Source organism: Rattus rattus, chromosome 1 (assembly GCF_011064425.1).
Source record: "Rattus rattus isolate New Zealand chromosome 1, Rrattus_CSIRO_v1, whole genome shotgun sequence".
Lineage (NCBI taxonomy): Eukaryota > Metazoa > Chordata > Mammalia > Rodentia > Muridae > Rattus > Rattus rattus.
Genome location: NC_046154.1, coordinates 58,018,410 through 58,031,159, shown reverse-complemented (window position 1 = coordinate 58,031,159; position 12,750 = coordinate 58,018,410). Strand labels below are relative to the sequence as shown.

The following is a 12,750-nucleotide window of genomic DNA, read 5'->3' as shown; positions in this document are numbered from 1 at the left end:
AACTTGAGCCCGCCTCCGACAGACTCCGCAAGGGTCCAGCGGACCCGGCAGCCTCCGTCACTAGACAGCCAAACCAAGACGTCAGCCCACAATGCACCGGGCGGGCCGGGAAAGACGCGCCGGGGAGGGAACCCGGGAACACAAGCCGGAGCAACGCGCGGGAGGGGGAGGGAGGAGGAGAAAGAAGGGCCCAACTGTAGGAGCGCAGCGGAGCATTACCTCATCCCGTGAGCCTTCGCGGGCCCAGAGAAGAATCTTCTAGGGTGAGGTCTCCATGGCGACGGGTGGGCCCGCCCCCTTGAGAGCGACGCAAGCCAATGGGAAGGCCTTGGGGTGACATCATGGGCTATTTTTAGGGATTGACTGGTAGCAGATAAGTGTTGAGCTCAGGCTGGATAAGGACTCAGAGTTGCACTGAGTGTGGCAGAGACTGCCTAGCTGGAGAGCGCTCAGGCAGACAGACAGACGGACGGACTCGGCTAACCTGGTCGTCCGCGGACTCCGGGCTGTTCATCTGTTTGTCTTCATTTTCTGACCAACTGCCTGGATCCAGCGCCCGCAGCTCCTGCACCGCTGTTTTGGGGAGCACTTGGAGAGTCCCTTCTCCCGCTTTTCCCGGAGAAGAAGCTCACAAGTCCCGGCGCTGCTGACAGCATCGAGAGCGGCTCCGGACCGCGCGAGGAAATAGGCGAGCGGCTACCGGCCAGCAACTTTCCTGACCCAGAGGACCGGGAACAAGTGGCCCGGAGCGAACTTTTGCAAAACCTCTTCTGCGCCTAAGGCTGCCACCGAGACCGTGAAGAAAAGGGAGAAGAGGAACCTATACTCATACCAGCTCGCACAGGCGGCTGAAGTTGGGCGAGTGCTAGCCGCGGCTGCCTAGCGTCCCCCTCCCCCTCACAGCGGAGGAGGGGACAGTTGTCTGAGGCCGGGCGGCAGAGCCCGATCGCGGGCTTCCACCAAGAATTCCGTGACGACTGGTCAGCGCCGCCGGAGAACCTCTGTCGCTGGGGCTGGTCCGCGGGCTCCGAGGAACCGCTGCTCCCCGAGAGCGCTCCGTGAGTGACCGCGACTTTTCAAAGCTCCGGATCGCGCGGGAGCCAACCAACGTGAGTGCAAGCGGTGTCTTAACCCTGCGCTCCCTGGAGCGAACTGGGGAGGAGGGCGCAGGGGGGAGCACTGCGGTCTGGAGCGCACGCTCCTAAACAAACTTTGTTACTGAAGCGGGGACGCGCGGGTATCCCCCGCTTCCCGGCGCGCTGTTGCGGCCCCGAAACTTCTGCGCACAGCCCAGGCTAACCCCGCGTGAAGTGACCGACCGTTCTATGACTGCAAAGATGGAAACGACCTTCTACGACGATGCCCTCAACGCCTCGTTCCTCCAGTCCGAGAGCGGCGCCTACGGCTACAGTAACCCTAAGATTCTGAAGCAGAGCATGACCTTGAACCTGGCCGACCCGGTGGGCAATCTGAAGCCGCACCTCCGAGCCAAGAACTCGGACCTTCTCACGTCGCCCGACGTCGGGCTGCTCAAGCTGGCGTCGCCGGAGCTGGAGCGCCTGATCATCCAGTCCAGCAATGGGCACATCACCACTACACCGACCCCCACTCAGTTCTTGTGCCCCAAGAACGTGACCGACGAGCAGGAGGGCTTCGCCGAAGGCTTCGTGCGCGCCCTAGCTGAACTGCATAGCCAGAATACGCTGCCCAGTGTCACCTCCGCGGCACAACCTGTCAGCGGGGCGGGCATGGTCGCTCCCGCTGTGGCCTCAGTAGCTGGCGCTGCCGGCGGCGGCGGCTACAGCGCCAGCCTGCACAGTGAGCCTCCGGTCTACGCCAACCTCAGCAACTTCAACCCGGGTGCGCTGAGCAGCGGCGGTGGGGCGCCCTCCTATGGCGCGACCGGGCTGGCCTTTCCATCGCAGCCCCAGCAGCAGCAGCAGCCGCCTCAGCCGCCGCACCACTTGCCCCAACAGATCCCGGTGCAGCACCCGCGGCTGCAGGCCCTGAAGGAAGAGCCGCAGACGGTGCCGGAGATGCCGGGAGAGACGCCGCCCTTGTCCCCCATCGACATGGAGTCTCAGGAGCGGATCAAGGCGGAGAGGAAGCGCATGAGGAACCGCATCGCTGCCTCCAAGTGCCGGAAAAGGAAGCTGGAGCGGATCGCCCGGCTAGAGGAAAAAGTGAAAACCTTGAAAGCGCAAAACTCCGAGCTGGCGTCCACGGCCAACATGCTCAGGGAACAGGTGGCACAGCTTAAACAGAAAGTCATGAACCACGTTAACAGTGGGTGCCAACTCATGCTAACGCAGCAGTTGCAAACGTTTTGAGGACAGACTGTCAGGGCTGAGGGGCAATGGAAGAAAAAAAAATAACAGAGATAAACTTGAGAACTTGACTGGTTGCGACAGAGAAAAAAAAAGTGTCCGAGTACTGAAGCCAAGGGTACACAAGATGGACTGGGTTGCGACCTGACGGCGCCCCCAGTGTGCTGGAGTGGGAAGGACGTGGCGCGCCTGGCTTTGGCGAGGAGCCAGAGAGCAGCGGCCTGTTGGCCGCCACGCTTTGCGAACGGGCTGTGCCCGCGCGACCAGAACCATGGACTTTTCGTTAACATTGACCAAGAACTGCATGGACCTAACATTCGATCTCATTCAGTATTAAGGGGGGTGGGTGGGGGCTTACAAACTGCAATAGAGACTGTAGATTGCTTCTGTAGCGCTCCGTAAGAACACAAAGCAGGGAGGGCTGGGAAGGGGAGGGAGGCTTGCGAGTACCAGGCTAGATTGCGGATGAACTCCCCTGGCCTGCCTCTCTCTACTGTGTATGTACATATATTTTTTTTTAATTTGATGAAAGCTGATTACTGTCTATAATAAACAGCTTCCTGCCTTTGTAAGTTATTCCATGTTTGTTTGTTTGGGTGGCCTACCCAGTGTTTGTAAATAAGAGATTTGAAGCATTCTGAGTTTACCATTTGTAATAAAGTATATAATTTTTTTATGTTTTGTTTCTGAAAATTTCCAGAAAGGATATTTAAGAAAACACAATAAACTATTGAAAAGTAGCCCCCAACCTCTCTGCTGCATTATCGATAGATAATGAGAGCTAGGTGAAATGACAGCTGAGTGTCCTGTATGCTGGGGTGAGAGCCTGTAGTCCCCGTCTGGTTGTAGGAATAGACACCCTGCATGCTATCATTGGCTCATACTCTCTCCCCCAGCAACCCACAAGTCCAGACTGTTGACCAGAAGATGGTGCAGTGTTTCTTAAGGCTGGAAGAAGAGGGTGTTGCAAGGGGAGAGGGACAGCCCACTGGGAAAGCAGACGCTTGAGTTGAGAGCCATATCAAGTAGCATGCGCTGTGATCATTTATAATAATAATAAAGACTTCAGCAATTAGATGTTTATTCTCAAAGCAGGGACCCATGGAAGGTTTTACAAAAGGTGTCTCCTTCCAACTTGGATTCTGACAACTCCTAGAAAAAGATGACCTTTGCTTGTGCATATTTATAATAGTTCGTATCACAATAAATGTATTCAAATAATGGTTTTAAAAATCTTGAATTCCTTTTCCGTTGCTAATCTTTGTTTCCTAAGCCGCACACTGAGGATTTTCCAAGTTTCTGGGGAATTAGTGCATTCTACACTTCGCAATTTAGAAGCAAAGCATTTAGGAAGAGTCAAAGGAGGATCTGGAACCTGGGTGACTCTTCTCCCAAGCCTCTCCCAATTCCCACTTGGCACCCTCCCCATCCCCCCACCTCTCGCTCCTACCAAGGAAGTGACCAGTGTAGTGAGTCCTTATTTATTTCTTAATTTGTTTCAAAATAATCAATCTGGCTTAATTATTGAGGTAGTCTGGGAGGTTCCTAGTATATATACTATGGAGCGGAGTCACAAGAGAAATGACTGTATAGCACATCTGTGATCCAAACCTCACCTCCGGGGAGACGGAAAACCTGAACCGTGTCTCAGATACAGCTGAGGTTATCAACAGGTTTGTATTCAACGAGGGAATCATTTTTGCCTGGTCCCTCCTCATCCCCATGAGCTGCTGTGATTATCAAGCAGCAACAGCAATTTGATATCCAGGAACACTTCAGAAACCACTAATTGAAGCCTGGCTGTTAACTCATTAGCACTGCTCCAATGCTCAACGGGTCTGGGAGAGCCTGTGGTGGTAAATCCAAACACACAGTTCCTCAGGAGTACACCTAGGTCTGCAGGGGCCTGGACAGGCTTGTGGGTTATCAGACGTGCTCCACTGTAATAATGCTCCTCGGACAAAGAGTTACTGGGAGCAGTTTCCCAAGCAGTGAATTTGCTGATGTCAGCAACCCGGGAGGTGAGTTGATTTTGACCATATGTAGGAGTAGCAGAGGGACAATAAAGCACTTTAGGGTGGGGCTCCGTGGAAGCTAAACCAGTGCAAAGCAGAAAACTCACACGGGTTGGGAAATGGATAACCTGCATTGCTAGACTAAGCCTAGACAACAGCACAATGGAGAAATGCCACCACACTCCCCGGCTGGCTAAAAAGGAAAAGAGAAAAAGAGTTCAAAGGTTCTCCAGCTTATCCCCACACGCGTTCCTTTCAACTAGTGTTTTGAATTCTGTTCCTGAAATTCTAACCTAAAGAGGCAGGAAAAAAAAAAAATAATGGCAAAAGAGGAAGTTCAATAATGGTAAACTTTAAAAAGCAGCTAATTACTGTAGACACAATGGCTAATTCTATTATGGACTTTAGGTAGCCCTTAGGATTAAGCCAATGGCATATAAAGTCATCAATCTTGTCTTAATTATGTATATAAGTATATGTAATATGTATAATTAATTCATACTATTAACTCTCCATTAGGACAGAGAGTTTACATAATCAATAGAAATGCCCACATGGAAATATTGTTATCTTTTCTTTTACCTCCCAAGGGCTCGGTGACAAAAACGACCTGAAACAGATGAAACATGTTAGCATCAGAACCATCTCTGTATGAATCTGGGTCTCTGCGCCTTTGCAAGCTCCAAGCTTCTGCTAGTATTATTCTACTCTTCCCTCTGGCCAGACTTTCATTCTGGTTCAAATGACCACTCTCACCTGTTCTCAGAGTTTACTTGCTGTCCTAGTCTGAATTCACACTTTGATTTCTTTCAACAATGGATTACAACCTGCAAGTGTTAGCCAAAATAAATCCTTTCTCCCTACCTAAGTTGGTTATGGCTGGAAGGCTTTATCACAACAACAGGAGAGTAACTAGAACGCTTGGCTCAAGTGGTGCCTTCCCTGTGAAATTTTCCTAGGTGGCTCCATGTCCACGTGGAGTGAAGAACCCCTCTTGGAGCATCCTTACACTTACCAAACTGTGAAAATGTGAACACCCGTGAATGTCCACGTGCCAGGGATAACACTATCCTGTCAATCAGAGGATCCTTGACTTCCTAGTACAACACTTGACACATAGTGGATGTTCAGAAAATAATATTGATAACTGAGTAAACATGTGAACTTAAAATCTAATCTTAAATGCTAGATCTCAATTCCTTCTAGTGGAATATATTTCATCCATGCCCTAGTGCATGATACAAGTTGGATCAGAGAGAGGCCCCAGAAGGCTAAACCTAGCCTCCAACAAGGCCCTAAAGCCTACCTCTCAATTAGTGTTCCTTAAAGGATTATGCTATTAGTTCAGTTGTACCTCCCCGTACACAGGGTATCCCTTCCTACTTTCACTAAGGCGAGTGGCCATCTTATAGAACATGAATCTACCTGAAACATCAGGCTTGGCAGTAGAGGTGGAGAAGGGTCAGGCAAGCACAGCAAGTAGGTCCAGATGTGACTTTACTAGAAGCAACTAACTTCATTGCCAATGACAGGGAGACTTCCTAAAGGTAGATGCATTGCTGGGCTCTAGAAATCAATATCCAGTATCTGCTCGCTGAAACAAGAATCACACGAACCAACTCATGTGTCCTTTGTCATTCGAAAAGAACTGTACTGAGTGAACAGAGAAGAAGACGATGATGCTTTCCAGGCCACCCTGCCCCTCACTCCCATCACCCACTTTTCAGTGGATTATTAGTCCTCTGGAAGACAAGAAGTTTAGAAGCCGAGAAGTGTACAGAAGTGCAATCACTCCATTTTATCATCAGAAAACAGATTTATTTATGTAGTTATCTGAGGAGACCAGAGACTTAAATTCTGTCTTCAGATACAACTGATCTTATCAACGGGTTTGTATTTAACGAGGGAATAATTTTTGCCTGGTCCCTTCTCATCCCCATGAGCTGCTGTGATTATCAAGCAGCAATTTGATATCCAGAAACACTTCAGAAACCACTAATTGAAGCCTAGCTGTTAACTCATTAGCACTGCTCCAATGCTCAACGGGTCTGGGAGAGCCTGTGGTGGTAAATCCAAACACACAGTTCCTCGGGAGTACATCTAGGTCTGCAGGGGCCTCTCAGAGGCCTTTCAGACATCCCATATAAGGCAGTCACTTGACCTGGGCCTCTTTAAGGCCCAACCTGGCTACAGGAAGGCAAATGTTGAATAGGTCATTATCCTTACTCTCAAGGAACTCACTCTGGAGAGAGGGCACAGGAAAGGAAAGAGAGACTATTCTAGTGGTATGAGGTGCATAGTATGAGCAAGTAATGCCAAGTGGAGAGGAGAAGCCATTATAAAGATTCCACCGAAGTGACATTTGAACCAACCCAGGCAGAGACATGTAGATTTGAAGCAGGAAAGCACCATGTGATGAGGGTAGGGGTTGGGATCTTTTTGAAGAGGCCAGAAAGCAAAAAGTGCAAAGGAAAGAAGGGGATGAAATGGGAGGGAGGTAAGGGTCAGCTCATGCAATGGCCTCCAGTCTGCCCTGTGTTTTGAGTAATGGGGAACTGTGGAGGGATTTGTAGATGACCAGGCATGTGGTCAACCTTGGAAATATTCATACTGCAATGGCACATGGATGGGGAAGAGGCTAGGCAAAAGAAATAAGAAAAGGGTTTCGTTTAGAATGTCCGCACTGTTTAAGGAGTCCTAGAGCTGGGGAGAGAATGAGAAACAGATGGCTTCGCCCAAGCTACATCCCACACCTTTGTTGTTCTTCAGTCACCTGACAGATTAAATCTACAAGGTGCTGTCAAGAGGTTCTTTATCGTCGTTGCTCTTCCCCTACTAGTTTTCCTCTCCAGTGTCAATCTGACCTCTTGAAGAAAAGCCATGTTGCAAAATGCTCAAATACGGACCAAAGAAATGGAGTTGCACTGCCTAGGCCAGGCCACTAGGGCGACAACTCAGTGGATCCTCAAGGCAGCAGGACACAGCATGACTTTGTCTAGACACCCGGAACTGACCGAAACCATACAAACTCTTTGCAGTATTAGCAAACAGGCCAACGATTTTATTAATGTCCTAGGAATCAGAATGCCTTACATTCATGCAACACTTATTTCCTCCCCAACAAGTAATTTGCATGTCTGTTCTGTGTAAGGCACTGAGAATGTGGAAGAGAGAGACTGACAAGAAGCCCAGTTCATGGAGTTTATTATCTAGTAAGAGAGCACACAATAAGGAAAACAGGCAAGTAAATACATGGCTGGGCATGGATCAATTCAGTGAAGAACTGGGCATTAGCAACTAGAAAGACAGTCCAGTCTGGGTGAGGAGCCTAGAAGGCTTCCATGGGAGAAGTACCCATGCTAAGGATGCTTTGATGACTTAGAGCTGGGCAGGTGGGGAACAGGTAGGTAGAGTTAGGGAATTCCAAAGAAAGGTCACCGGAGAGAAAGCTGTGGAAGGACTACAGCATGCTATGATGCTATGCCAGAGCCTAGGTCACTGCAGTGAAGTGAGCCACAAGGAGAACGAAGAGCAACAACAATATTTATACTCAGTAATCCTAAGTCCTTCTATCTCGGTATGTTCTCATCACTCTTCTAAGCACCAATATTAGTTATACTTCATGTGAATAGACTCCAAAGCTCCCAATGAAACCTGACTGCTGCTGTTGAGGCCATATGTCCAATCACAAGAGGTGTAATGATTCTATTGTGAGGCATCAACAACCCTAGTCTTTCCCTGTTTTGTTTCAGGAATCAGATGGGTCAGTGACCTTGAATCTTTCTCTGAGTACACACGCTGACTTGTACATGGGGACCCCGAGGAGCTGAATAAGTCATCTGAATGTCCTTTGATGTGTGTAGCATTTGAGCAAAGGTAATCAGATAGTCTCCTGAGAGATTCTGCCCATGTCTCAGCAGTGTCTAATGAACTTTTCCTGCCCTTCTACAAACCCTCCCTTCCTGGAGGGAACCAAATGTTCAGGGCTGAGAAGCCCTGGTGGTTTCTTGCTATGTAAACTTCCTTCATGTACGCACAGTAAAATCTTTCCCTGAGAGCTGACTCATTGTTGCTTCAGAAAATTGGGTTATCAGATCATTGATTGAGTTACTGCCTTCATAGGCTGTAGGTGCTTGTGAGACACCTGGATAGAATTTGGATATTTCTCAAATCTCAGAACCATCTGTCTACCAGCTCCTATTGATAGCTAATCTCCTCCAGGGTGTATTAATTCACTTTAGGAAGAACTTTGTCTGACCTTATCTCAAATCTTGCATAAAGGCGGACTGGGCTGTGATATAATTGAACTTTATACTAGTTAGGCTGCTTATGGGGGCCAGGACAGAGACAAAATTTAAATTAGATATCCAAACATGAAACAGGTCCAGGGATGGCAAACACAGTAGCTTAGTAATGCCATGGCCTAACTATCTTCAGTTGCTTTGTTTTTCGCTCAGTGTACCAGGGAAGTTTCTTGCACAGAGTCAATTTCCCTATGGCATTTCCTAGCTTCACAAGTAAACACAACCATTACCAACAACACGTGATCTGTACCTTCATCTTTCTATTCTCTGTAGCCCTTTTCTACCCTAGAGAATTTCCTCTCAGGTCCCATTGGCCAGAAGCAAATCATGTGTCTAAAGACTCACACCAGACAAATGAATTAGCCCTTGCCCAACCTGTCTCCTCAACCTAACTGAAAAGCCTTCTGACCATGTTAACCATTATTAAAATCTAGCCATGGTGATCTATGCTATCCAAGTAGAGCCTTAACAGTGAATATGAGATTCAACATGTTCCTTCTTCCAGTGTTTTAGCAGCTGTAAACCCAGAGATAGGGTAACCATCAACATAGATCCCTAAGTTTGATATTGATGGAGTCCCTCATCCCCTTGAATGCACTTATGATATATGTTTATTAACTGTACAAACAAGACAATGGGATTTATTGGTTTTGAATACTGAGGTTTCAAAGCTGCTTGTGCAGTAGCATTACTAAGCCTATTCTAAGCCCATTGAGAACCAACCTTCTAAAGCAGTAATCTCCAGTAGGCATGAAAAGTATCTGTCATGGTATTTTATAATAGAAACTAACATCTATATGATATTCATAGTAGACATCCATCACAAGTTCCTACTTATCAGCTAGGGCTTACCAGGAGGACACTAGGGCTTTATTTTATGCATGAGAAACTGAAGATTCACACCCTGCCTACTTTTATGAAATAAATAATAAGTAGAAACTAGAGCTGATTCTAAGTTGACTCCAAAGAGCTGACTTTGTCCACATGTGACCTTGCCCCGGAGTAATCTTTCCATGTAAATGCCTACCTCTGTTGACTTCATGACTTCTCTGTTACACAGATACTTTGTCATTCTATTTTGTATATAAAAATATTCACATTCAAAGAAAAAACAAACTTGCTGAACTTCACAGAGCTAGGAAGACATTAGAACCCGTGTCTTTCCTATTCTGCTGGATACACAAAGAATTCAAGCCTGGTGAGGTAGAGGAGAGAACTGAGGTAGAGCCAGTTGTTTCAGGATCTAGAGCTAAGCACCCACTGGATTCGAGCTGACCTCTGCTGCTTGCGGCTGGGGAATATGGAGCAAGTTCTTTAATCTTGCCAAACCCCAACTCCTTCTTTTGTAAAAAGGAAGCCAACCATAACTTCCATGAAAGGCTGTTGTGAGGATCATTTATGGAAAACACCTGTCTACGGCAGGCAAGTGACCATTAGCCATTTTTCACTGTGGGCTTGTTAACTCAGGAAGAAAGGAACACACACACACACACACACACACACACACACACACACACACACACACACACACCATGATAGCTGAGTTGAAACCATTTCCTATTAAAATCCAAGGAAGTCTCCAAGGGCCTGTGTCTTGGTCGTCCAAGGGCTGGCAGGTCCTCTCTGTAGGCTGGAGAAAAGTTTTGTTTTGCCAGCTGTACTCAAAGGGGAATATTCTCCGGGCATAGCATTGTGAACCTGTTTAGTTTGGCTCACAGGCGTGTCAGCACATTTAGGAAGTGAAGTCAGAAAGAGGCAGGGTTTCAAACACCACTGGCTGCATGCATACAAACACCCAAGCAATAACATGCCAAGTCCAGGCGGGGTGCCTATCAGCCTAGGTTGCCCTTCCTGCCCCCAACCACCACCACCCCACTCCCCTCACACACACACACCCGTATTATCAGAGAAGCCTCTGAGAATGGCGGAATGCCTTAAAAGAAAGAATCACCAGCACTCAGGAAAGGGTTTACACAGCATGTTGTCCAGGATGACGCAGTGGCCATCACAGTCAGCTTCTTGACTCCAGGAAAATGACTAAGTCTAAGTGAGTTTACTTGATGGAGGGGCTAGTGTTTCTTCCTTGGACTCTGAAAGTCAAAGTGTAGGAGTAGAGAGGAGGGAGATAATGTATTAGCGGTGCTAGTTAGAAAGGAATGAAAGGGCTGAAGACATGGAATTCTGAGAAAGGGACACAATACCACTATATTCTTAACTACAACCCATGCCTAGAGAACAGTGCAGAGGTCAGAGCTGCATTTTAATAAAAAACACTAGCTGGGAGTAGGAAAACATTTCGCCTCTTTGAGCTTTGGTGCCTTTATTTATAAAATGGAGTTAATATCTATTCTTCTTGGGTTGTTGTAAGGATTAAGAAAGCTAACACATGGGAAAGGTCAGGCATAACCCTGGCAAAGCATAGACATAGCCATAAGAACTTCTGACTGCATGTGACAGAAAATTCAGTCTCAGCAGAGAAATGTCCCTGAAAAGCCACGGGGGGAGGTAGCTGTGCATCTGGCTATCTACAGGGCTCCAATGGCATCATCCAGCATTTTTAGTATCTCTTGGTACTCCACTCGCTATGGGAACAATCAGCTTCATTCTCATCTCCTGTGGCAATGCCTAGCAGCCCAGCTTTCTGTCCACATAAATGAGGTAGAAGCAACATTGCCTCGTGTGCTCCCTAGATTGTGTTTTATTGGTCTCATATCCAGTTGGGGTGGGAGGTTTATCAGTTGCTTTAAATATAGGTTATCCACTCACCTGTGAAACCAAGATACTGAGTTTCTGAAAGCTATTTGGCCATGTAGGGTGGTTGGAGGAGATCTTCAAAGAATAATCAAGATCTAGGAGGGAGAAGATAGGGAATTGATCTGGAGGGTCAAAGAGAAAATGCTTAATACTTGAGCCTATTTATTTGGTGATTGTTGTGCTTATCATTATCAAAGATTTGCAGACAGGACAAAGGGGTAGCTACTCCCATATAACTCTGGGGTCAAAATTCAGTATCTTCTATTTGGTCTCTTTTAACTAGTGGCTCATTCTTCTCTGATGGCAAATGCCCCAGGAGGGTTGTATTGAGTAATATAACATGCATAACATTTTCAGTAAAGAGAGTTGAATTGTTTGATGTGATGGTTACTTTGAACTGTCATCTAAGTACAATCCAGAACTGCCTGGGAAGGGAGGGATTGTCTAGGTCAGGGTGGCCTGTGGACTTGTCTATGGAACATTTTCTGGATTGTGCTAACTGAAGTGGGAAGACACGACTACTTTGGATGTCTTTGGATTCTAGGAAGAGGGGTCTAAAGTGTAAGAGTTCAGAAAGTGAGCTGACCACTAGCATTCATACATGAATTCTTCACTTCATGCTTTTAGTTATGGATACCGTGAGAGGAGCTGCTCCAAGTAACTGCTGCCGTGGCTCCTCACAGGGATGGACATGGAAGTGGAATTCTCTCTTAAGCTGCTTTCTTTTTTCTTTTTCTTTTTTCCTTTTTTTTATTAACTTGAGTATTTCTTATTTACATTTCGAATGTTACTCCCTTTCCTGGTTTCCCAGCCAACATCGCCCTAACCCCTCCCCTCCTTCTATATGGGCGTTCCCTCCCCATCCTCCCCCATTACCACCCCACCCCCCAACAATCACGTTCACTGGGGTTCAGTCTTAGCAGGACCCAGGGCTTCCCCTTCCACTGGTGCTCTTACTAGGATATTCATTGCTACCTATGAGGTTGGGCCCAGGGTCAGTCCATGCATAGTCTTTGGGTAGTGGCTTAGTCCCTGGAAGCTCTGGTTGCTTGGCATTGTTGTTCATATGGGATCTCGAGCCCCTTCAAGCTCTTCAGTTCTTTCTCTGATTCCTTCAGGGGTCCTATTCTCAGTTCAGTGGTTTGCTGCTGGTATCGCCTCTGTATTTGCTGTATTCTGGGTGTGTCTCTCAGGAGAGATCTACATCTGGTTCCTATCGGCCTGCACTTCTTTGCTTCATCCATCTTGTCTAATTGGGTGGCTGTATATGTATGGGCCACATGTGGGGCAGGCTCTGAATGGGTGTTCCTTCTGCCTCTGTTCTAAACTTTGCCTCCCTATTCCCTATTT

General features: G+C 47.4%; 1 protein-coding gene across 1 annotated transcript; it reads left to right on the top strand.

Annotated features, from left to right (window-relative positions):
- The first annotated feature begins 371 nt into the window (after window positions 1-371).
- On the top strand, window positions 372-3,560 carry Jun (Jun proto-oncogene, AP-1 transcription factor subunit). The gene has a single exon (XM_032901885.1). The coding sequence runs from the start codon at window positions 1,326-1,328 to the stop codon at window positions 2,328-2,330; it is 1,005 nt and encodes a 334-aa protein (XP_032757776.1). The 5' UTR covers window positions 372-1,325; the 3' UTR covers window positions 2,331-3,560.
- Window positions 3,561-12,750: the final 9,190 nt, after the last annotated feature.